Below are 22606 nucleotides of genomic sequence, written 5' to 3' on the forward strand. Positions count from 1 at the left end.
GGGTGGGGGCGGGGAAGGGTCTGGGGCTCTGGAAACCGTGGTCCCTGCGTCTCAGTTCGCGAGACCCCTGGGCCACGGCTGCGCCCCGTCTCCGCGACCCGCGCTGGCTGGATTCAGGCAGAGGCCGGGCGCCCCGGCGGGCGTCGCAGTGCGCCTGCGTCTCTGCAGCCGGTCCTCTGCCTGCACGGCTGCTGCTCACCCACTGACAGTTCCGACCACCAGCCTGCCTTCCAGTTTTATTGTAGAAAAAGAACGGGAAACTGTGAGGTATCTAGAGGAGAACTGGGCTCTGAAATGCGCGGAAGCGTTTCCCAGGGCCCAGCTGACAAAGTGCTTCAGCGCCCCCTGGAGTCGCTCTTGCAGCCGCGCCCGGAGCCTGGAAACGGCTCCACCTGCCGCCTTAGGCGGCTGGACCAGCGGACACCGCGCGGCCCGCGCCTCCTCTCCCCTCGCTGGGCTCCAGGGGGAGCTGAGAATTCAGAGCGCCCGCCCGTAAGGGAGTCTGAGGAGTAGACAAAGCCACCGTACCACCAGCCAAGCGAGAGCAGGGCGGGGAAGCTTCACACCCTTCGGACGTCTTGACCCTTACTGTGATCTTATAAACAAGGCAGGCATTACAGCTATCTCACAAGGGAAACTGAAACCCAGAAAAAGTCACTGGGCTGGCCGGTCACGCCCCCAGACAAGTTCAGAGATCCAAGGGTCAAGCCTGCCTCTGACCCCAAAGACCAGTTCACATGGGGTCTCGCCTCCCAGGGAGTGCTGGGATGTGTGCACTCTATGTGTGTAAGCAGACCTGCGCCCGGGGGACTCCGCGTGCAGTGGTCGGGATCTCACAAGGCGCCTGGGGGGCTGAGACCCAGCACACGGAGGCCCCTCCCTGGACGCCCATCACACACACGTGCCTCCAAGAGCACCCAGCTGTTCATGAACACGTGTTCACCGTCACAGTCACTGTGCACTAACGCAGGGAACTCCGCGACAGTGTTCTGTGGCTCTTGTTCATGATAATGTTAATTGTACAAGTATTTTAATTTGCTGGGGGCAGAATCGACAGCTCAGCCCACAGGCACCCGAACTTGCAACCTCTGTCTGTTTTCTGTGTCTCGCTTGTTCTGCTCAAGGTGGAGACTCCGGGCAGTAAACGGTGGGTGCTCTGCCTCTGTCAGGCACACCCCTGGGCTGGGAGACGGGTCCCCTGGTCATAAAACCCAACCCAAGCAGGCGATCAGCCACAAAAGTGAGGTGATGACTGGGCGTTCTGCTGCAAAAAGGGAACAAAGCCCCCACACATTTATTAAATTATGTCAGAATTTTAAATCTTCATATAATACACCAAGCATGTTTTCAGACATTCTTAAACTTTTATACTGTCAAAATATAAACTACCTGAATTTACTTTAATTTTGCAACTTTTACCATTAAATGATTGTAACTTCAACACTCAAATCTGACTTCACTTACACTGAATCTACTATTTTGTTTAAATAACTGTATCAGTCACAACTTGCAGAACATAATTTAAAGAGCAAAAAGCCTGTCTTGAGTAACTTCCCGGCAACGCCTTCTTTCCGTCTCCCATGATTTGCACGATTCTCAGCAGGCAAACCTGTCAGCAAGAGACCATGGCCCTGGCGTCCCATCCATGGACACCTGCTGAGCTGCAGGGATGCGGCAGTGACCAACAAGCGAAGTGCAGTTTGCTCAAAACAGCCACAGACACAGCGTCATCTTTACAGTTTTGCTTCTTTATTTCATGTAGATGTTGGCTGTTTAAATATTTTATGGTTTCACTCACACAAACGTACATCAGATGCAAACAGAACCAGGAACCCTTCTCTGGCTCCAAATCCACACCCTTTTGCTCAAGCTTTGGGGTGACACGGGACCACAGAGGGCCATGACTGGGGATGTGCCTTCCTTCACCGACCAAGAGATCCCCCAACATAGCGAGCTCATGCACCCAAAACCCTCTAAAGGGGGCCACACACTGCACACTTCAGATAAAGTGCTCAAGGGTCTGGCACAATTCTGGCTTGTAGGACGTCCCCAAGCAGGAGGACAGAGAAATATTCATTAATACTGCAATTTAAGCCTCTGAATATGAACTTACTAGAAACAGTTAAAAAGTAGAAGTTTGTGTTTGCGAAAACAAAACGTTAACTATTCCAAAACAGACTGCACACACCAGTGAATGAAAAGGCCCATGCCACGTCATTAGGTTGATGAGTCATTAACACCAAAGTTAACCATATTATTACACTATTATCACAGGGAAACTGCGATTCAGTCAGTCCCACATGAAGACAAACTGAATAATCAGACACTGCAAATACCCCCACAACCTCCCTGGCTTCCGCGGGGCTGAGGCCAGGATGCTCCACCTGTGCGTCCTGTCCCCGGGGCCCGGCCTGACTGCAGGTCTGCAGGGGACCAGCCACCGTCTGGGCTCACAGGGAACCGCCGGCTCAGTCCTGCGCTCAGAGGATTACTCAGGACGCAGTAGACTCCTCTGAAGCCAGGATACCACTATAACACCCTGAACTGGTAATTCTCAGAAACGCACAAAGAGGCATGCCATCAGGTGTGATGAATTTAAAATCTGACTTCACATGACGTGCTGTTTTTTAAGTCAATTTTTAAAATGTTCAATACAGAAGATGAAGAGATCAAGGACGGACTGGAAACAATGTCAGGTTAAAAACCCAAGATGTACTGAGGAGGTTCTGTGCACACAGACCAGCCACTCAGTCGTGGCCGACTCTCTGTGACCCCAAGGACTGCAGCCCAGCAGACTTCTCTGTCTGTGGAATTTTCCAAGCAAGAATACTGGGGTGGGTTGCTGTTTTCTACTCCAGGAAGTTCAACTTACTTCTAAAACTAATGTCAAAATTCAGGAAATAGTTTCTCTACTAAGAGTTTGTAACCATCTATAAAAAATTTATTTATCTGGATTCAAAATGTAATTTCATAATCTGTCAAAGTGTCACCTTTTGAACTTCTAAATATAAACACTTTCATATGAACAAATACTATTTTTTGAAATTTGAAAAGTATGTTTCATTTCAGTTGCTCAGTCATGTCTGACTCTTTATGACCCCATGGACTGCAGCATGCCAGGCTTCCCTGTCCTTCACCAACTCCCAGAGCTTGCTCAAACTCATGTCCATCTAGTCCATGATGCCATCCAACCATATTTCAGTTAACTTGTTAAAATTATGATAACCATGCACAAACTACCTTCTCAGACCCAAACCAGGAGCCAACAGCATCGTGCCTGTTGAGGGCTGTGCTCGGGCAGGCGGCCCTCTGCTCACCTGTCAGCCCCCAGCTGCAGCTTCAGAGGGGACGGGACCCACGAGCCTCCCGTACAGAAGTCTGTTCGGAGACAGGGCGCCTGCTCCAGGGACCCTGAGAGCGCCCGTCCCAGGGCACCAAGGGGACAAAGAAGGTGAAACACAGAAATACAGTCAGTTTTTGTATTTGCCATAGGAACTGTTTACTTGTGACTTTCCTTCCTGAAAACAACGCCAGGGGCTCATCCAACCGCCGCCTCCATGGACCCTGACGTCTCTAACTGGACAGAAAGAAGGTGGCCCCTCGTGTTCTGTCCAGTGGCCACACCACCCGGAGAGGCCGCCACGGAGCAGACAGACCAGGGTGGCTGGGGTGGTGGGTCTGCCCAGGCGTGGGCGGCACTGCCCCTCGCTCAGGCGCTGTCTCCAGGCGGACGGGGCATCTGATAGCTCACACCAGGCACGGAGCAGGGTGGGGCTGTGGACACGCGGCCTCGGGAAAGCCCTGCGCTGCTGTCTGCCCAGTTTAACTGGAGAGATGGGGGCCCCCTCGGGCCCGGCGTGCGCCCAGGGAGCAGGAGGCTGCATCCGTCCCAACAGTGTGTGTGTGTTCCAGGGGCTGAGAAGACGCCTGTGCAGACAGCAGGCTGCTCGGAGCCGGAGCGGAGTGATCACTCCTCCTTGGGCCTCACCCGCCCCCGCGCCCGAGCCCTCCTCTGCTCCCGTAAGCTCCGCAGGTCGGTCATCACCGCCAGGGTCTTGCGCACCCACAGGACCTGGAAAGAACCGTGCAGACGCGGTCACAACTGGACCTGTGTCAGAGGAGGAGGACGGCGGGGGAAGCCCGTGAAGCACGTACCACGATGACCAGGGCGTTGAGCAGCAGCGGCGCGGAGAACACGAGGGAGATGAACATGCCCCTCGAGTCGAAATACTGGTGTTTGGAGAACAATCTGTTTTAAGAAAGATTTACAGGTTACCGGGTGGCACAAACGGCATTCCTGCCACCTTCTCTAGCTCACGGCGTCTCGGCAAGCCCACCCTTCACTGGGGGCAGGACGGCCCCCCCTGGACCACCAGGACCCCCACTCCCGCACCACCCGGGACCCCAGCAGGAGCCTCTGAGCACAGGAGGACGAGGTGGTCAGAATCGCCATTGCACTAGGGGAGAGCGCACAGTCCCACGTCAGATGTGACCTTCCTAACCCTGCGGAGGGACAACTCCGGCCCCTCTGAAGGGGTGAGAGCAACGGCCTACACCCAAGGCCTCCGGGGGGTGAGCAATGTGGGCAGGGCCTCCCTGGGGGCAGGGCAGTATGGCCAAACCAGGCTGCCCTCCAGGGTCTCATGGATGACAGACACTCAGGTCACTGACTCAGTCACGCAGCGCAGCTCTGGGTCACAAGGCGCAGAGCCCTGCAGGGCGGGGCCCAGGCCACTGAGGGCTGGTCGGGAGGCACGCGTCCTGATTAGAAACAGGAAGCAAAGTGGGGAAGAACGGCCAGGTGTAGGCAGAGGGCAGGCTCCGCACCCAACAGCAGGGCCTGGAGCGCCGGGCTGGGGCCGTGACTGCAGAGCCCTGGAGTCAGGCCAAGGGCAGGCAGGCCCGGGAAGCAGGGCGCAGCTTGGGCGGCATCATCTCCAGGGAGGGGCGGTGCTGGGGGTGCTGTGCTCCCCTCCCCGGCTGTGTCAGCCTCCCGAGGATTCCTGCCTGACCTGAGAAGGCAGAAGGAGAAGCTGCGACCCCCGAGGGGCAGAGGACTGGGGAGTGGATCTGCAAGGTATGCGGGTTGGGGAAGTGTGTTCCCTGGACAGGGACCTGGCCACCCAGGCGTGTGCGCGGGGAAGGACACACAGGCAAGGAGGGAGCGGCTGGTGTCCCGGAAACTGGGAACCAGCGTTTTCAGGACCGAGGAAACCAAGTAAACATGGGCGGGTCACGCGCTCCCATCCCGGACAAGAGCGCTTCTGGGCAGCGACCACCACCTGGTCTCACAGTGGAGAAGCCTGGGGCAGGGCAGGGCGGGGGCCTTTGTAAACAAGAGCTGCATGCCGCCTGAGGGTACCCTACAGCTGACAGGGTGGTTTCAGATGCCGTCCACGTGCCCAGGACCGCTTACCTCCAGTTCATCGCCGCCACTTCATTGATGTACTCGGCACAGTAGACCAAGGTGACTGAGGAGAAAGAACCCCGGCTGAGAAGGACGGCCGACCACCGCGGCCTACACGTCCTTCTGAACAGGACACTTCAAACATAAAACAAGGCCGCGCTACGCAGCTCGCGAGCCTATCTGCCCAGCCCACCCTCACGCTCCTCACGAAGGCGCCTCACAGACCGGAAGGAACGTCCTCCCCGCCGGGCGCGCTGTTTCTCACTGCGACGCAGGCTCTGGGCTTCACGCCTGCCCCGGATAACCTCCTGTCTGGATTTCCTGCCTTGCACACAGCCAACTGAAACATCACCTTTAAGATGAGATTTTGTATTTTGTTAAACTACCAGCAAAATCTTCAGTGTCTTCCCGATGGCTGCAAGATTAAGAGCCCGGCCTAGCCTCTGAGGCCCTGGCCCACCCTTCCTATATGAACATACTTCTAACCCGACAACATCAGACACGCACTTCTCTGACAACTGACCCAACACCGGCTGTCGCCCTGGTGCTCTCACTGGTGCCTTCGCCCCACGTGCTGGCCTGGGCCAGACACCTGTTATTTGTAAAAACAGATTTTCTCTCTTTTTACACCCCACACCAGGACTTCATTTTCTTCATTAAGTTTTTCTCAATGATTCCACACAACCCTGTTCCTTCTCTGAATCTCGGTGGATCTTATACGCACAGATCTTATACTGTGGATCTTATAATTTCTTCCCTGTGTGCACCTCCCAGAGAAAGCTGAGAAGCTAAACCCACAGAGGGGAGCCCCATTTACAGAGTCAGCGTCTCGGCAAACACAGCTCCTATTTGTGTCACCAGTATTGAGCACCCTCCTGGGAGCACGGTAGGTACAATATCCAAAATGAACTTTATAGGAACAAAGAGTGAAATACAGGAGTGGCCTGAAATTAAAGTAGAACACAGACAGGAGGGTGGAGTGGCCTTACAAATGCTTTACACATCATGAGGCTGCAGAGAGAACACCCACACACACAAGGCCGGATCACGGCGATTTGACACACACACACACACAACCCCCCCACACACACACACACCCAGATCACAGCGATCTGGCACACACACATACACAACCCCCCCACACCGAGATCACAGCGATCTGACACACACACATACACAACCGCCCCCCCCCACACACCCAGATCACAGTGATCTGAACCCTGAGCTGCAAAACTGCTGATTCTACTCACCCAGGCACAGGAAGTGCCCCACCTGCAGCCTGTACCTCTGGGATGAGAAGCAGGTGAACAGCAGGCAGAGCACGTGGAAGACAGCCAGCCCCATGAGCCAGGGCTCCGTCCAGTCCGTCTGCTGGTGGACACACAGCAGAAATTCGTCAGGGTCCACTCGCACTGGGGCCAGGCTTCACACGCAGTCTTCTCTGAGCATGCCCAGAGCGCCCACCAGGCTTCACAGGACACGGGATCGGGAGGGGAAGGGAGGGGAAATGTGCACCCCCACCCAGGGACTGTCACTCATGTCCCTGGAGGGCCATCCACACAGCACTGAGGGCTTCACTGTTTGTCAAGCACAGCTTCAGGCTGGGGAACTGAAGGACCTTCCACTCTGGGAGGGAAGCCAGGGAAGCCTGGTTCTGGAATGCACCCGGTCCCCGTGGAGGTAAGGCTACAACTCCTATTTCCAGCTCCCTAAACCTAGAGAGCATATTAAAAAGCAGAGACATTACTTTGCCAACAAAGGTCTGTCTAGTCAGGGCTATGGTTTTTCCAGTGGTCATGTATGGATGTGATAGTTGGACTGTGAAGAAAGCTGAGCGCCAAAGAATTGATGATTTTGAACTGTGGTGTTGGAGAAGACTCTTGACCTTGGACTGCGAGGAGATCCAACCAGTCCATCCTAAAGGAGATCAGTCCTGGGTGTTCATTGGAAGGATTGACGCTGAAGCTGAAACTCCAGTACTTTGGCCACCTCATCCGAAGAGTTGACTCATTGGAAAAGACCCTGATGCTGGGAGGGACTGGGGGCAGGAGGAGAAGGGGATGACAGAGGATGAGACGGCTGGATGGCATTACCGACTCGATGGACATGAGTTTGAGTAAACTCCGGGAGTTGGTGATGGACAGGGAGGCCTGGTGTGCTGCGATTCATGGGGTCACAAAGAGTCGGACACGACTGAGCGACTGAACTGAACTGAGACCAGTGATTAAAGCCTCAGAAAATCTGGGCTGCCCTCCAAACAGCGCTAGACTTCAGGTCTGCTAAACTCTAGGGGTGGCTGGTCCGCACCCCTAAACTAGGACCCCCCTCTCGGAGGCTCAGGTCCCCCGCGGGTAAGGGGCTGGAGGCGAGACCCGCGCCTGCCACTTGCCCACTGCGGGTGTTCGCATCCAAGCCCAGATCGGCCTCCTTCCTGGCACCCCGCAGTAACCCCGCCCACCGGGGGGGCCCCTTCCTAGAACACCCCGCCCCTAGCCCGGGCCCCGCGCACCTGAAATCACGCCCCTACCGGGCCCCCGCCCCACACCCGGGCCCCGCCCCTCCAGGCCCCGCCCCGGAACGCCCCGTCAGGCGCCGCGGGCATCCTTGTTGGAAAATTCCGAGCCCCGCCTTAGCGCCAGCGGCCGAACTGGCGGACAAGGAGGGGACGAGTTACCGTGATCACGGCGGGGATGCTGACGGGAAACCTGCTGACTGAGAATGCGGATGGCATCGCCCCCAGAAAGACCCAGCCTCACCACCACCTTTTCGTCTTCCCGCCCCTCCTGGATAGGATAAGGAAGTCCTTTAACGTCCTCTCGCGAGATCTCCCACTTGTCGCGAGGCCTACTGTGCCTGGAAGTGGGAGGGAGGCAGGCAGGCAGGCAGGCAGGCAGGGAGGCACCCCTCCATCTCGCGATATCTGTAGTGCCGCGTACTGGTCCCAAATCTCGCGGTATTCCGTGGCGTTGCAGTAATATGAGGTAGATAAACAGGCAGACGCCGGGGTTTTCTCCACAGCGGTTGGGTGCGGGCTCTGGTTTTGTGGCGTGTGAGCGCGCCAAGTCGCGTCAGTGCTCCGACTCTGCCTCTGCGGACAGAAGCCCTCTGTCCGAGGGTTCTCCAGGCAGGAACACTGGGGCGGTCGCCAGGCCCTCCATGGGGTTTTCCCGACCCAGGGACCGAGCCTGCGGCGCCTGCACTGCAGGCAGACCGCTTACCGCTGAGCCACCGCTCATACCTGGCAGCGGGAAGGACTGGGGGCGTCCCGCCTTCTCCCTGCGCATCTCCGTGGGCTAGGCTTGGGGGTGGGCATCGCTCAGTAGTGGTCTGGCCTCTGGGAGACAAGAGGAATGACCGGGACCCTCGAGGACACGGGCCAGTGATCCGAACCCCGGCACACAGAGGACAGTGACTTGGACCCTGGGGGACCAAGGGTGGGGGGACAGTGACCTGGAGTGACCTGCATAGTCTGAAAACGAGCTTCCTTCTGGGTCCTTCTCTTAACTGGCTTCAGTCAAGCTTCACAGAAGGAGGTCGACATGGTGAGGAGAAAGTGGCTCAATAGTGTTTGACTCTGCCACCCCATTGACCAGCCCGCCAGGCTCCTCTATCCATGGGGTTCTCCAGGCGAGAACACTGGAGTGGGTTGCCATACCCTCCTCCAGGGGATCTTCCTGACCCAGGGATCGAATCTGGGTCTCCTGCACTGCAGGCCACAGTCTGAGCCACTAGGGAAGCAAAAAATCCTGTGTTGACCTATTAAGTGCCCCTCAACCACTCGGTGGGGTGGACGTTATGGACTCACTTTGCAGTGAGAAAACAGACCCAGAAAATTAAATACCTGCCCGGGGAGAGAGTCGGGGCCTGGGTTAGACTTGGCTGGTTGCATGGCACAGACACTGCCAGATGCCTGCCCCACCAGCCTCCTCCTGGGCCCTGTCTAATGAGATGCACTTCTCTAGTTAGGGGACAGTTATTCCCCAGAGTGGCACTGTGGATTCAATGCCTGATTCTCTTCCCAGATATAACATAGTCCCTGAACTCATTTCTCTAACAACTTTGCAGGTCACTGGTCTGACTTGAGGTGACTGACGTTCGAGTCTGAGGGCAGATCTGGCTCTTCTCTCCAGGTGAAGCTGGTGCTGTGGGGTGAGGGCCAGCGAGGCTGTGACTATCCAACCTCACATGTGTCCATGTGAGGATTGTCAGGAGACGGGGCTGTTTGGGAATAAGAATCTGCTGTCCTGCAGTGACCACTCTTTTCTCTAATGCTGGACGTTTTATATTCAGTGTTTACTCCCCTGACCTGACAGGGAGATGGGTTGGAAAAATCAAAGACTTCAAAGGCAGATTTTCTCCTTTTTAATGATGGCTTCTTATGCTAGGGCATAAAGATCAGGCTGTAGCCTTCCTGGCAACGCTGGCTTCAGCTGCGTCGCTCCAGAAAGGCCAAGGTAGGGTAACTGACAGTGTCTAAGGCGGGGCAGGTCTCATGCCTTTAGCAGGTGCTGTTCGTTCCTCCGATTCCTATGACAGCCTGCCCCAGGAAGTGACCGGGTCAGCTCTCTGGTTTCCTGTCCCCTCAGGGCGCTAGCTGCCTTCAGAGCAGCCACAGGTGAGTTTCTCTAGAGTACAGAACCGGTGAAGAAGGCATGTGCATGTCGACTGAAAACTAATGCACAGCCTGAAAACTGAGAATGGTGTTTTTTTTCTGGCAGACAAAACTGAGGACTTAAGCACAGAATTCAGCCTCTCCGACAGCTCTGAGGGACTGCTCCCTAGAGGTGTGGGAGGAGCCAGGGTATAGAGGTGTTTTTCCACAAAGGCCAGGTAGTTAGAACATCAAAAGATTGCTATTAATTAAAGAAAACCAGACATCGCAGTTTAGTGAATTTAGCCCCTTTCTATGAATGGGAAGACAGAAGAGTCTGGGCTCACTGGCGTCATTCCTTTGATGTGCACTTAAGCTTCCTGGGCCCAGTGTCCTGGGCTCTCACCCTGAGTCTGCCCGGGGCCCCTTCGGTTGTCCTGCATCACCCTCTCCTCCAGCTTCAGCTCATGCAAGGGAGGGGAGGGGAGGGTGGATGGCCAGTAGGGGTCAGGAGCTCGAGGCCCCACTCAGGGCGTCCTCCTCACACCCAGCTTCCAGGGGGTGTTAGTGACTTGCAGGTTACCACATTCGTGCATGCTCAGTTTAACTTTTCTTCAGTTACTGCTTTAAGATCTTGTAATTGCAAGAAGCATGACATTTTTATTATCACAGTGATTAGAGTTGCTAAATTTCAGTGAATTTTAAGGAATATCGTAAGAATTTTCATAATGCATTATCTCATGTCACATGTCCTCTAACACTGGGGCTTCTCTGCAGAAGGGACCACCTGTCCTTTCCTGATCGACATGGATCTTCCTATAACCTCATTTCACTGCATTTTATTCTCCAAACTTCTGTCCATCTGACCACATACGTGCTTGCATGTTGGTGTCCATCTCTGTCTGTCTCTTTGTCTCCCTCAAGTGCCCAGTTTAGGCAGAATCTCCTCCCTGTCCCCACGGGAAAAGCAATAGTAGTGTGTTTTCAACCCCACAGTTGTCAGAAGACAACTGTGTCAGCAAACAGAAGTTTGGAAATAAAGAATATGGGTAAATTCATCGTGTGAGTTGAGACACTGACTTCCTTCCAGAGAAAATCTGCAGGTGGTGCTCAAAGATCTCTTCCTTCTCTTAACTGTTAGTGTGTGATACTTCCTTATTACAGGCCCACAGGTGAAGTCCTGTCCTTCAAAAGACACAGAACTTGCTACTTTCTTGGTCTTTGAGTTAAACTTCCCCTTGGTCTTTGAATTAAACCAATTAATGTTTCATTGGTAAAAAGAATTAAAATGGAAATGCCAGGTTCCTTTGCTCATGAAGATGCTGCTCCAAGTCTGCTCTGTTCTGAACTGGCAGATATGTTGTCCTCCCTGGAGACTGCTAAAATGACAAGTGTCAAAAAACAAACACAGCAAAACCCTTACATGAAATGTAACAGTCCATAAATCTACTCCAAATTGTGTATGATAGTTTAAGCAGTGTTTTTGTTAAACAGTCTTTTGTTTATCATCTATTGTTTTCCAGCGGCTGATGTAGAGTATTTTTACTTTTTTATCATGTGATATTTTATTTACAAAACGTTGAACATAAATGAGTGTTAATACTCACTTTTTCCAAGAGAGTCTGAAACTGAGCAGCTCAGACCTGAGAAGGTTAAGAATTTGTCTTTCTCTTGATTTTAAAATTACTCTGTCCCATATGACTTATGAGGACACATTTTTATTTTCTTTATCATCTATAACTTTACACTGAACTCAGTCTCTTCACTTTAAGAGTCCAGCCCATCCTGATACTATCTCCTGCACACAGCCACAGAGCATGTTTATAAAAATGGATGCATTAAGCCATTTTATGGAAGCTTTACCTGCAGCAATAACCTTAAATCACATCTTCCTTTCCTGCCAGAGTGCAATGACTTTCTCCTTCTGTGTGACAGGAGTCTCATTCTCCACAACCTCTCTTTAAGGGAGGAACCAAGCTTCTTTTCCCTCGAGTCTGTTATATCTTAATTTGTAATGGAAATCAAATTATTTATGCAACAGTAATACTTATTTCATTGACATACTTGCTTTTCACTGAGTAGTATACGTGAACTGAGGTTTATGTATCTACATTCACTCAGGCATAAAAGAAGGTTAATCTAGAATTTTGTCAGATCTTCCCTCTTGTCAGGTCCAGTCTTCTAATATAATTCCCGTTTTTATCTTGGAAGTCTGTCACAAAAATTTACCCATTTTTATAGATTCTTTCTCTTACCATTTTCTAGCACCATCAGAGGGTGGAAAGGTAGACTGCAGGGGCTCTGGCGTCTGAATTGCTTAACACCATTAATCACCAGGGAAACATAAATCAAAACCACAATGGGATACCACCACCTCATGCCTACTAGGATGGCTATTATCAAAAAAAAGCCAAGTGTGAGCAAGAATGTGGGGAGTGTGCACTCTCAGTAGGGATATAAATGGTGCCGCCGCTATGGAAAACAGTATGCAGGTTCTTCAAGAAACTAAAATACAGCTGCCATATGAGCCACAATCCCACGTGGGGACAGTTATCAAAAAGAAATCAAGATCTTGAAGAGATACCTTAACGCCTATGTTCATTGCAGCATTATTCACAGCAACTAAGATACAGCAATACCCTCAGTGTTCATCCATGGCTGAATGAGTCAGGAGCATGTAATGTGTACACACAGTGAAATATTACTCAGCCCTGAAGAAGAAACTCTTGCTGTCTTGATAACCTGGAGGAACTGGAGACGTTGTGTGAAGGGGATGAGCCATCACAGCACGAGTCCACTTGCATGAGGAGACACTTAGAGCCGCCAGAAGCAGAGAACCGATGCTGGCGGTCTGGGACGAGGGGTGGAGGACAGAGAGGGAAGGTCAAGGGTTAAATATCAGTTCTGCAGGTACGTTGTGGAGACCCGCTGTACAGCAGAAATCTGTACAGAGGGTAGATTTCATGTACTGCAGTCCTACCACGATTAGATAACAGCATGAAGCACCACCGCCTTTGACCTAAAATGCTAAAAACCTAAAATATCAATAACCTCAGATATGCAGATGACACCACCCTTATGGCAGAAAGTGAAGAAGAACTAGAGAGCCTTCTTGATGAAAGTGAAAGAGGAGAGTGAAAAATTTGGCTTAAAGCTCAACATTCAAAAAATTAAGATCATGGCATCCAGTCCCATCACTTCATGGCAAATAGATGGAGAAACAGTGGAAACCATGGCTGACTTTATATTTTGGGGGGCTCCAAAATCACTGCAGATGGTGATTGCAAGCATGAAATTAAAAGACACTCCTTGGAAGGAAAGTTATGACAAACCTTTAATGACCAACCTTTAATATGACAGCATATTAAAAAGCAGAGACATTACTTTGCCAACAAGGGTCTGTCTAGTCAAGGCTATGTTTTTTCCAGTAGTCATGTATGGACGTGAGAGTTGGGCTATAAAGAAAGCTGAGTGCTGAAGAAATGATGTTTTTGAACTGTGGTGCTGGAGAAGACTCTTGAGAGTCCCTTGGACTGCAAGGAGATCCAACCAGTCCATCCTAAAGAAGATCAGTCCTGGGTGTTCATTGGAAGAACTGATGTTGAAGCTGAAACTCCAGTACTTTGGCGACCTGATGTGAAGAGCTGACTCATTTGAAAAGACCCTGATGCTGGGAAAGATTGAGAGCAGGAGGAGAAGGGGATGACAGAGGGTGAGATGGTTGGATGGCATCACTGACTCATGGACATGAGTTTGAGCAAGCTCTGGGAGTTGGTGATGGACAGGGAGGCCTGGCGTGCTGCGATTCATGAGGTCGCAAAGAGTCGGACACGACTGAGCGACTGAACACTGATTCTGTGAGGATGAAAGTCGTGTGACAGTTGCTCAGTCGTGTCCAACTCTTTGCAACCCCATGGACTGTATAGTCCATGGAATTCTCTAGGCCAGAATACTGGAGTGGGTAGCCTTTCCCTTCTCCAGGGGATCTTCCCAACCCAGCGATAGAAGCCAGGTCTCCCACATTGCAGGCAGATTCTTTACCAGCTGAGCCACCAGGGAAGCCCATGCTGTGGGCCTTGCAGTGACGTGGCCCAGGGCATCTCAGCACCAGGGAGGCCGGCAGTGCAGTGCAGGCACAGGTCCCCACCAGCATGGCAGCAGTAGATGTTGCGCCCCCACTGAGGAGCCGGACGTGAGGTCTCGGGATCTGAGGAGCTGCCCCTCCTGTCACTGTGGCCTCTGCTCATCATCCAGGAGCGAGCTCTGGGCAGCTGGTCCCCACACAGGCGGCCCCGGCCCCCTCCTTGCCCCAGCCCCCGGCCTCCTGGTCGGGAGGCGGCACCCAGCGCTGGTGGACCTGCCCACTGGTTCCTGGGGCCTGCACGGGTCCTCGTCTCCTTTTCTATCTTCACCTTTGGCAATTAGTTTTTTTCACCCCGTGCAGAAAATAAGAATTCTTTACAATTTTATTTTCCATTACTGTTATAGATTAACTCCTTCAAGCCACTAGATTTTCACTTTTCCATACTTAGTTAGAAGGCACTTGAGCTGAAGTGACAAGTACCTTCTGAACTCAATCACACCCGACAGCTCTCTTCACTGTGAAGGGCCTTTGAATGTGTGCGAGTCTTTCACTAGGAAGAAATTTATAAACTGATACTAGACTTCCTTAAAGGCATTCTAGATAATGAGGCAAACACCATGTTTGATGTGTCAGGGATTCAGTCCCTGGAATGCTATTTACGAATCACCAGCCGAATCTTATCACAGGAAAACAGATTTAGTTTTCAAACACTTAGTTTTGAGAAGCATCTGAAATTCAATATGCACCGAACCTTCAAATGCTTTTGAAGGAGGTTGTCTGCTGAAAAGCTAAAGATTGAGCTCTTTAGCTTCAGGCTCCAAGTCAGGCTGCCTGCCGTGGGGCAGCCAGTGTGACGTGAGCACCCAGAAACCCCCCGGGCCCTCCCGCCTGAGCACCTTGAGGACCCTGGGCTGGTTACAGAAGTAATTTTTTTGTCTTCGGTGTTGCCCAAAGCACTTTAAAAGGCTAGTGTGACATTGTCTTTCCTAACCACAAAAACAATATAAAATAAACTTTATGAAATGATGATGAAAACATAATCTAAATCTATTACATACCTGATAATGAAGCAATAAATCAATCACAGTTAAGGGTGTTTGTGTACATGTATTTAAATACATGTAGTTAATAAATACACACATAGAGGTCCCCTGCAGCAGCCCCTGTCCGCTGGCCTCTGTTAAAGCTCTCTGTCCTCGGGTCACGGGCTCTCAGGTTACTGGGAAACAGCGGAGGAGACACCACAGGCTCAGCTCTTGGTTTAGGGTCTTAACACAGGATGTGATGCCCTGACCTGGGTTTGAATCTCATTACTACAACTCATGAATGCATATTATCCTGGACAAATGACAGGGTTCTCTGACGATGAGCGTCCTTGTCACAGTGATCTCCCAGCAGAGTTCCCGTGTTACATGTGTGCACACATGCATGCACGCACACACACACACACACACACGCAGCACAGGTGCCCAGAGTAGCCAGTCCAGCTCGTGAGCCACACCGTGCCGACGGCTGCATCAGGCCGTTTAACCTGATGCCATTGTATACCCAACTGCCCGATTCCTGGTAATTTTTCAGATGTTTTGCTCAAGAAACTCCAAATATAATTTAGTTTTTATGATTCTCCATGTTGCCATGCAAAGAAGGAGTCTTGTGCTGTCATTTGAAGAAGACATACACACATCTTTTTTAATTTTGAGACAAGCGAATGCTTGCTAAAATGTAACTGTTGTTAATGCTAGTTTCTGTGCACATAACATGACTTAGCTAAGTAGCTATTGTGGAATGACCATCGCTTTTGAATATCAACTTACCCGCAATTGGTCCGTAACTGTGGACCACGTTCAGTTGCTTAACTTTGATCTGATTTGTTTCTTTGTAGACTTTGCTTAGTGTATGTCCCAGTTTCATCTTTGTGAAACAATAAGATGACTGGCTTCCCAACAGTATTTTGTATACTTGACTAGCTAATGAGCATCAGGGACAAATGTTTAAGAATTAGAACAGTAGGTGATCTGAAAAGTCACTCCAGCTCCACAAGGGCTTTCTAACCGTCTCCCCACCTCCACCATCCGACAGCTGCTCTTGGTTGCTTTCTCGACCGAGACCAACATTCCTCCTCTGGCTCCCGAAGCTTCCTCTCGCGTGGCCTCACTATCACTCCTCCCCTCCCTGTGTCCCGTGCTCCCATCCTCACTAGTGCCTGTCCTGCCCTGAGAGCCCAGCCTGCTTCTAGGTTTGCAGTCACATTAAGCAAAACAGATAAATTCAACTTGCTTCATCTCTTAGAGCAATGGCCCCCAACCCCCAGGCTGCATCGACCAACACCTATCCATAGCCTGTTAGGAACTGGATCCCACAGCAGGAAATGAGCAGTGGCTAAGTTAGCAAGCTTCATCTGTATTTATAGCCACTCTCCATCGCTTGCATTACCACCTGAGCCCCGCCTCCTGTCAGACCATTGGTGGCATTAGATTTCCATAGGAGCACAGACCCTGCATGGACTGTGCATGCGAGGGGTCCAGGCTGCGAGGTCCTTATGAGACCCACGGGAAAGTTGTCTTCCCCAAAACCAGTCCCTCATGCCAAAGAGGTTGGGAACCGCGGCCCTAAAGCATCAAATGCCAGAACTGGACATGGTCAGGGCCCTGTGTGTGCTCAGGCCCAGCTCTGCCACCTTTCATCTGATCCCGGGTGAGTTCCATGAGTTCAAGCCTCAGCTGCCTTTGCCTTGGAAAGGGGCCAATGGTTTCCAGTGACACCTGTAAGAAGGGCTCGCACAGAGGAGCTGCCTGATACGCCAGGAAGCCCCCGGCCCAGCCAGGCTCCCACCGCGCGACCCCTCAGGAGCCCTGAGATCTTGGCGGGACGGCCAGCTATGCCTCGAGTCAGAGGGTGTGAAGGCGGAGAGGCCCTGGACCCCAGGACCTGGGCTTGAGGCGCCCGCTCCTGTTGACTGGCTCACTGGCAGGCTGATCGCCACACGTCACATGGCGATTACCCGTGTGACGCACTCAGCAGAAGGTGCTTCAGTATGGCGTTAGTAATTTCAAAGGCAACAACAAAATTATATGAACAGCATATAACACAAAGGAATAAAGGATTCCCCTTTGATCATCTGTGTTTTCTTTTCACCTTAGCCAGCTTTACTCACTGTAAACTATTCCTGTCTTAATGATGAGTGTTAACAGGAGTGAACCAGCCCTGTTCATTACTCGCAGTGATGCCAGGATCTCTGAGCATCCTCACCATGATCTTTGCCGAAGCCTGGAGAGGAGAGCATGTATTACCGGGTGTGACCACCAGGTGGACACCTGCCCACTTGCCTCTTGCTCCTGCAGGTCTATGTTCAGTTCAGTTGTCTCTCAGTCGTGTCTGTGACCCCATGTGCAGCAGGCCAGGCCTCCCTGTCCATCAGCAACTCCCAGGGTTTGCTCAAACTCATGTCCATCGAGTTGGTGATGCCATCCAACCATCTCATCCTCTGTCGTCCCCTTCTCCTCCTGCCTTCAGTCTTTCCCAGCATCAGGGTTATGAGTCAGTTCACACCAGGTGGCCAAAGTTTTGGAGTTTCCACTTCAGCATCAGTCCTTCCAATGAATACTCAGGACTGATCTCCTTTAGGATGGACTGGTTGGATCTCCTTGCAGTCCAAAGGACTCTCAAGAGTTTTCTCCAGTAAAGATAAAGTAATGAGTTACCCCTGGTGGCTCAGATGGTAAAGAGTCTGTCTACAATGCAGGAAACCGGGGTTTGATCCCTGGGATGGGAAGATCCCCTGGAGAAGGAAATGGCAACCCACTCCAATACTGCCACAGTTCAAAAGCATCAATTCTTCGGTGCTCAGCCTTAATCAGAGTCCTATTCTGGCTTCTGCATCTCTTTTTCCTCTCTGCTCCTGGAACAGGGAATTTTTATAACACTTTCATTATCATTTTAGTCATACTTCAAACTTTCTGTGCCTTCACTTAACCCCAAGGCCAGATTATTATTCAAATGGGCCCATTTGATAAAAAATATTAGGTTAAGTTACCACAGTTTAGTCCCAGCACCTGGCCCGCCGTGCTGAAGCGGCTGTCTTGCACGGAGGGGTACAGACCGGCCTGCACGTGGTACAACCCCTCCAGCCTCTGCCGGCAGCACGCCTGCGCGGAGGGGCTGCAGACAGAGCCTAGCCGCTGGGACGCGAGCGGGTGTGCAGGGGCGCTGACGCACCGCCTCGCGGGCTTGTTTAACGCCTTTTATAAATAGCCCTGATCTGGGAAGGGGATCTGGAAGTCATCACGCCAGATACTTGCTCCAGGTCAGTGCTGTTTAGAAGCAGCTCAAAGCTGTTTCAGGCAGGAATCCTCTCTCAGTTCAGTTCAGTTCACTCAGTCGTGTCCGACTCTTTGCGACCCCATGGACCACAGCACGCCAGGCCTCCCTGTCCATCACCAACTCCCGGAGTCCACCCAAACTCAATGTCCATTGAGTCAGTGATGCCATCCAACCATCTCATCCTCTGTCGTTCCCTTCTCCTCCTGCCCTCAATCTTTCAGCCCCACCCCCAGGCATGAAAAGGGACCACCGTGTGCAATCAGCATTCAGCAGGGCTCTGGCAGGAGCCGACTGGAGACCAGAGGCCCTCCCAGTACTGCTGGACCGACCTAAGGACTCGCCCACAAGGTTCCCCGCAGCTCCCGGGATGGGGCGGGGTGCTCCCCGAGGCTCCCCGGGGTCAGGCCGGGGCCAAGTCGGGGCCACATGAACGTTGGGTGCTCTTCCGGGGTTCCCCCCACCTCCTCCTGGAGCAAAGCCCCATCGCTGGCCGACAGCTGCAGCGTTTCCCTGGAGAAGAGTGGTTCTCGGAACCAAACCTCGATCTGAAGCTTGAAAAGCGTGAGGCAGACAAGGGAGGAAGGAGAGGAGGACTGGAAACAGACAGGGGACGGGCCTCGCCGCAGACCCGGCAGCAGGCTTCCGGGAGCTGCTGGGTGGGCACGCTCCCGCCCTTTGTCATCGTGAGGGAGCACAGCCAGCGTTTCCCACGAAGACAGACAGAAGTGCTGGTTCCCCGGAAGAACACGGGGGCCCAGATGTGGGATTTTAGTCGTTAGAAAGGCGGGAACATTTCCAGAGTGATTAGAGTGGGGGCCAGAGAGAAACGGGGTACGGGGCAGGTCCCGCGGCAGGGACGGGGTGCGCATGCAGCAGCTGACATGCTGCGCGCAGGGGTGGGGGTGGGGGGGCCTGAGCCGCAGGGAAGGTTCCAGAGCTTCCAGCTGTCTCGAGAAGGGGTCCCCGAAAAGCAGCGCGAGCTTTCAGCCGTTTCCCGTGAAGCTCCGCTGGGGACCGCGTGAGCTGAATTCTAAGCAGAACCTCGCGCCTTCCTGTCTGCTGGGAGGTGGCAGTGGTCCTCCTGCTTTCTGCCGTCTGACGGGAGGGCAGGTTTGGTCTGGAAACGGCACCGTGTTGGAGAAAGGGGAGGGGGACGCGCTTCTCCGGCAGCACCGGCTCGCTGAGGTCCTGGAGCTTCCCAAGGGGTCCGCACGGGGATCTGCGCCCCAGTGGGCGCTGGGCCGCCTCCCCGAGCTCAGCAGCCCCGGCCCCGCTCCGCACGCAGCGCGGTCTCGGTTCTGGACTCACCTGACGCGGAGGCCTCGTCCCAGTGGAATAGCCACACTCTCGTCTGCCTCAGAACCGGTTAACGGACCTGTGACTGAAGGCTCAGGTCTGCGGAGCCGCACGTGTCCGGCGGAGCGGCCTGGGCCCCTCACCCGCCCGCGGGCGGCGGGGTCTCCGGGCACGTCCCGCGGCGCAGCCCCCGCAGCGAAGTCCAGTGAGCGCACCCCGCTCACGCTACCCACCGGGCCTTAGAGCCCGCTCCTCCAGCCCCCGCGCTGACCTCCTCACCTTCTCCTCCTCACATTCTTCTTTTCCTTTTTCTTAAATGTGAGAAGCAGCTTCTGGGGGAAGCGGGTCAACTGATATCTTTCGCCATTAACTTTTGTTAATTTTGAAAATAAGGATGGGCTTGAAGATAATATTTAAGTTTTTATTTGTCTTCTGGTGTCTTCTACAAAGCAGTTGAAAACGGGATAATCTTTCCAACACAGTTGAATATGAGGAAAGCACTAAGAGAAGTGACTTTTCTTTGAAGAAAATGCTTCAAAGTCTAAAAAAAACATAGAAAACACTCGAAGAAAATGGAATGTGATGAAAACAGGACTTGTAACGCTGCTTGGACATGGAGCATGTACCTTTCAGGTCCCTTGGCTCCTTTGAAACAGGTAGGATTTGCCGAGAGTGTCTACAGGCCTCAGTTACACCAGAAACGTTCAACCAGGAAGGAGGCCAGGCTCCTGTGCCTGCTCGGTGGGGCAGGCGTACAGCCCCAGAGCACTGGAGTTCTCTGATGCTTAATGAAAATGCATCTTTTTTGCTTTTAAAATTGACATCTAAGCCCTGGTGTATACCCATTTAAAGTCACTGCTGATGTTAGTCATGTGTCCAAAGAGCTGAGCTGTGAAGAGAAGCGTGGTGAAAGGAAAGCACCTTATTTTGCTGTTTACTAATTCTTATAAATTATTCAGCTGGCTGGAATTCCAGGGGTCGGGGAGGGGATTCGGGGACGCTAGAGCCGCTCTTCCAGGCTAGTCCAAGCACCTGTGCAGTTTGCAAATGTTCTCCGAGCCTGGGGACGTGCACCGTTCTGTATAATGCTCTGACTTATTGAACCTTTCTTGAAAACGCTCAGGATACAACATAACAGGCTTCTCCTGGGAAAGAACAAGACAGTTTTAGCATCAGAAATGATAACTGTTAGGGATGGAAGCACCTATTATTATATAAAATTCCATGAATTATTGATGATTCTCAACAGGTAAAATCAAAGGAATCTGTGATCATTTTTTGGGAAATACTAGACATACAACTTGTAATTTTGAAAATAGAAAGAAAAAGAATAAAGCATATATCCTGCCTTTCATATAAAAATCGCACCTCAGAGTAACCAAATAGTTGATAAAGGGAGGTTTCTCTGGGTAGAAATATTTCAGCTAATAAGAAAAGAATGGTAATGTGAAAATATCATGACTTTGCTACCCTTAATATGTCAATGAGCCTGGGTGGTGAGTGTTCACGCCAGTTACCGAGGGAGAGAGGGAGAAAGAGGTGCCCAGACACTAGATGATTCTTGGTCATGGAGCACAGTGCCCCAGGTAAACAGTCTCACCAAAAACGTGGACCAACACTGTGAAGTTGGTGAAGCATCTTGATCTAAGTATCAGTTTATAGAAAATACTGGGAACCGATGAAAACACTTAAAAAGTTACACATCAGAGTGCAGTCATCACACCAGCTGGTGGGACTTCTGGAAGACCAACGTCTTGGTGTCTTCAACACATAAACTGTAAGAAGGGAAAAGTCAACAATATATTTCAAGCTTGAAAATACGTTATCAATTTCTTCAAAGACTGTTTCTAGGGTTGAGCCACAGACGTGAACCAACTGGGAGCTGACTGCTTATCCACAAGGTGGAGGAAACGTTTCAGCGTTACATGTCTGAACATGCGAATACGGAGGTGGGCCCAGAAGTGTGCCTTAGGGAAGCAGCAGGACCACAGGAGAAACATGGAGCTCTCACGGCAGTGTGACCGCTCCCAGAGGAGCTGGAAACACGCCGAGTCCCCAAACGGTGAGAGGTGACCCGCCACCTGGCGATGCACGCGGCCTGGCTTGGGCCCAGCTGGCTCACAGCCTGGGCGTTGAGCTCTTTCCAGGAGCCCCATGGGTTGGGTTTCAGTTTACTATCTTACGAGTCTTTCTCAACTGATCCTTTTTCATTCCCATTTTCTTCTTTTGCTGTTATATTTTGGCTTGAACGGGTGAATTTTCATTATCCAGTCTGTTCCTCTATTGACTTTGTCTCCATTATTTATCTTTCAGTGGTTTCCCTCAAAATCACCATTTTTATCTTTATCTTTTTATGGTTTACTCTGACATAGTCTCATCCATCTCTGTCATATAAAGACCTTCATGACATTAAACCCAGTCTCTCTTGTCTGCTATTCCCTTCCACTTAAATTTCGTGTGGCAACCTCACCATATCTTGTGTTTTGTTGTTGTTTTAAATAGTCAGCTTTTGAAGAATGTAACAGAAGAAAGGGAAACACCGCTTCTATTCATCTTCATAGGTACTCTTTCCAGTGTTCGTTATTACTTCTGGACCCCACGTTTCTTTCTGATAATATCTCCCTTCAGCCTGAAGAACTTCCTTCATCATTTCTCAGGGTGCAGATCAGCTGGGAACACACTCATTCAGCTTTAATTCATCTTAAAATGTCTTTATTTATCCTTAATGCTTGAAAGATGGTTTTGCTAGATGCATTCCTAATTTGACAGACTTTTTATTCAGTGACATTTTCTTCTGTCGCCAATCATTATTTTTGTGACAAAGTACCCTCTGTGAGTTTTATCATTGCTCCCGACATGGAATAAATCTCTTTCTGCATCTGGCTGCTTTTTTATCTTCGGGTTTCAG

At 51.7% G+C, this 22606-nt stretch overlaps 1 protein-coding gene across 2 annotated transcripts; it reads right to left on the minus strand.

The window, feature by feature from the left end:
- Positions 1 to 1727: 1727 nt before the first annotated feature.
- TMEM18 (transmembrane protein 18) lies at positions 1728 to 8236 on the minus strand. 2 transcript variants are annotated; one of them, XM_043927892.1, is made up of 5 exons: positions 8082 to 8236; positions 6658 to 6778; positions 5417 to 5471; positions 4156 to 4249; positions 1728 to 4072 (listed from the first exon to the last, which is right to left on the minus strand). In XM_043927892.1, the coding sequence occupies exons 1-5, from the start codon at positions 8136 to 8138 to the stop codon at positions 3968 to 3970; spliced, it is 432 nt and encodes a 143-aa protein (XP_043783827.1). In that variant the 5' UTR covers positions 8139 to 8236; the 3' UTR covers positions 1728 to 3967. The 2 variants fall into 2 exon arrangements, with proteins under 2 accessions (XP_043783827.1, XP_043783828.1); XM_043927893.1 differs by having other exon boundaries at positions 6658 to 6775; positions 8082 to 8229.
- Between the last annotated feature and the right edge of the window lie 14370 nt (positions 8237 to 22606).

The sequence above is a fragment of the Cervus elaphus genome, chromosome 16 (genome assembly GCF_910594005.1).
Source record: "Cervus elaphus chromosome 16, mCerEla1.1, whole genome shotgun sequence".
NCBI classification, from domain to species: Eukaryota; Metazoa; Chordata; class Mammalia; order Artiodactyla; family Cervidae; genus Cervus; species Cervus elaphus.

Excerpts from the sequence above, each read along its gene's own strand:
- TMEM18 (XM_043927892.1), bottom strand. The coding sequence starts at position 8,138 with ATGCCATCCGCATTCTCAGTCAGCAGGTTTCCCGTCAGCATCCCCGCC. Across the intron at positions 4,250-5,416 it reads GTGGCGGCGATGAACTGGAG|ATTGTTCTCCAAACACCAGT; the intron begins GTAAGCGGTCCT and ends TTCTTAAAACAG. Across the intron at positions 4,073-4,155 it reads TCAACGCCCTGGTCATCGTG|GTCCTGTGGGTGCGCAAGAC; the intron begins GTACGTGCTTCA and ends GGTTCTTTCCAG.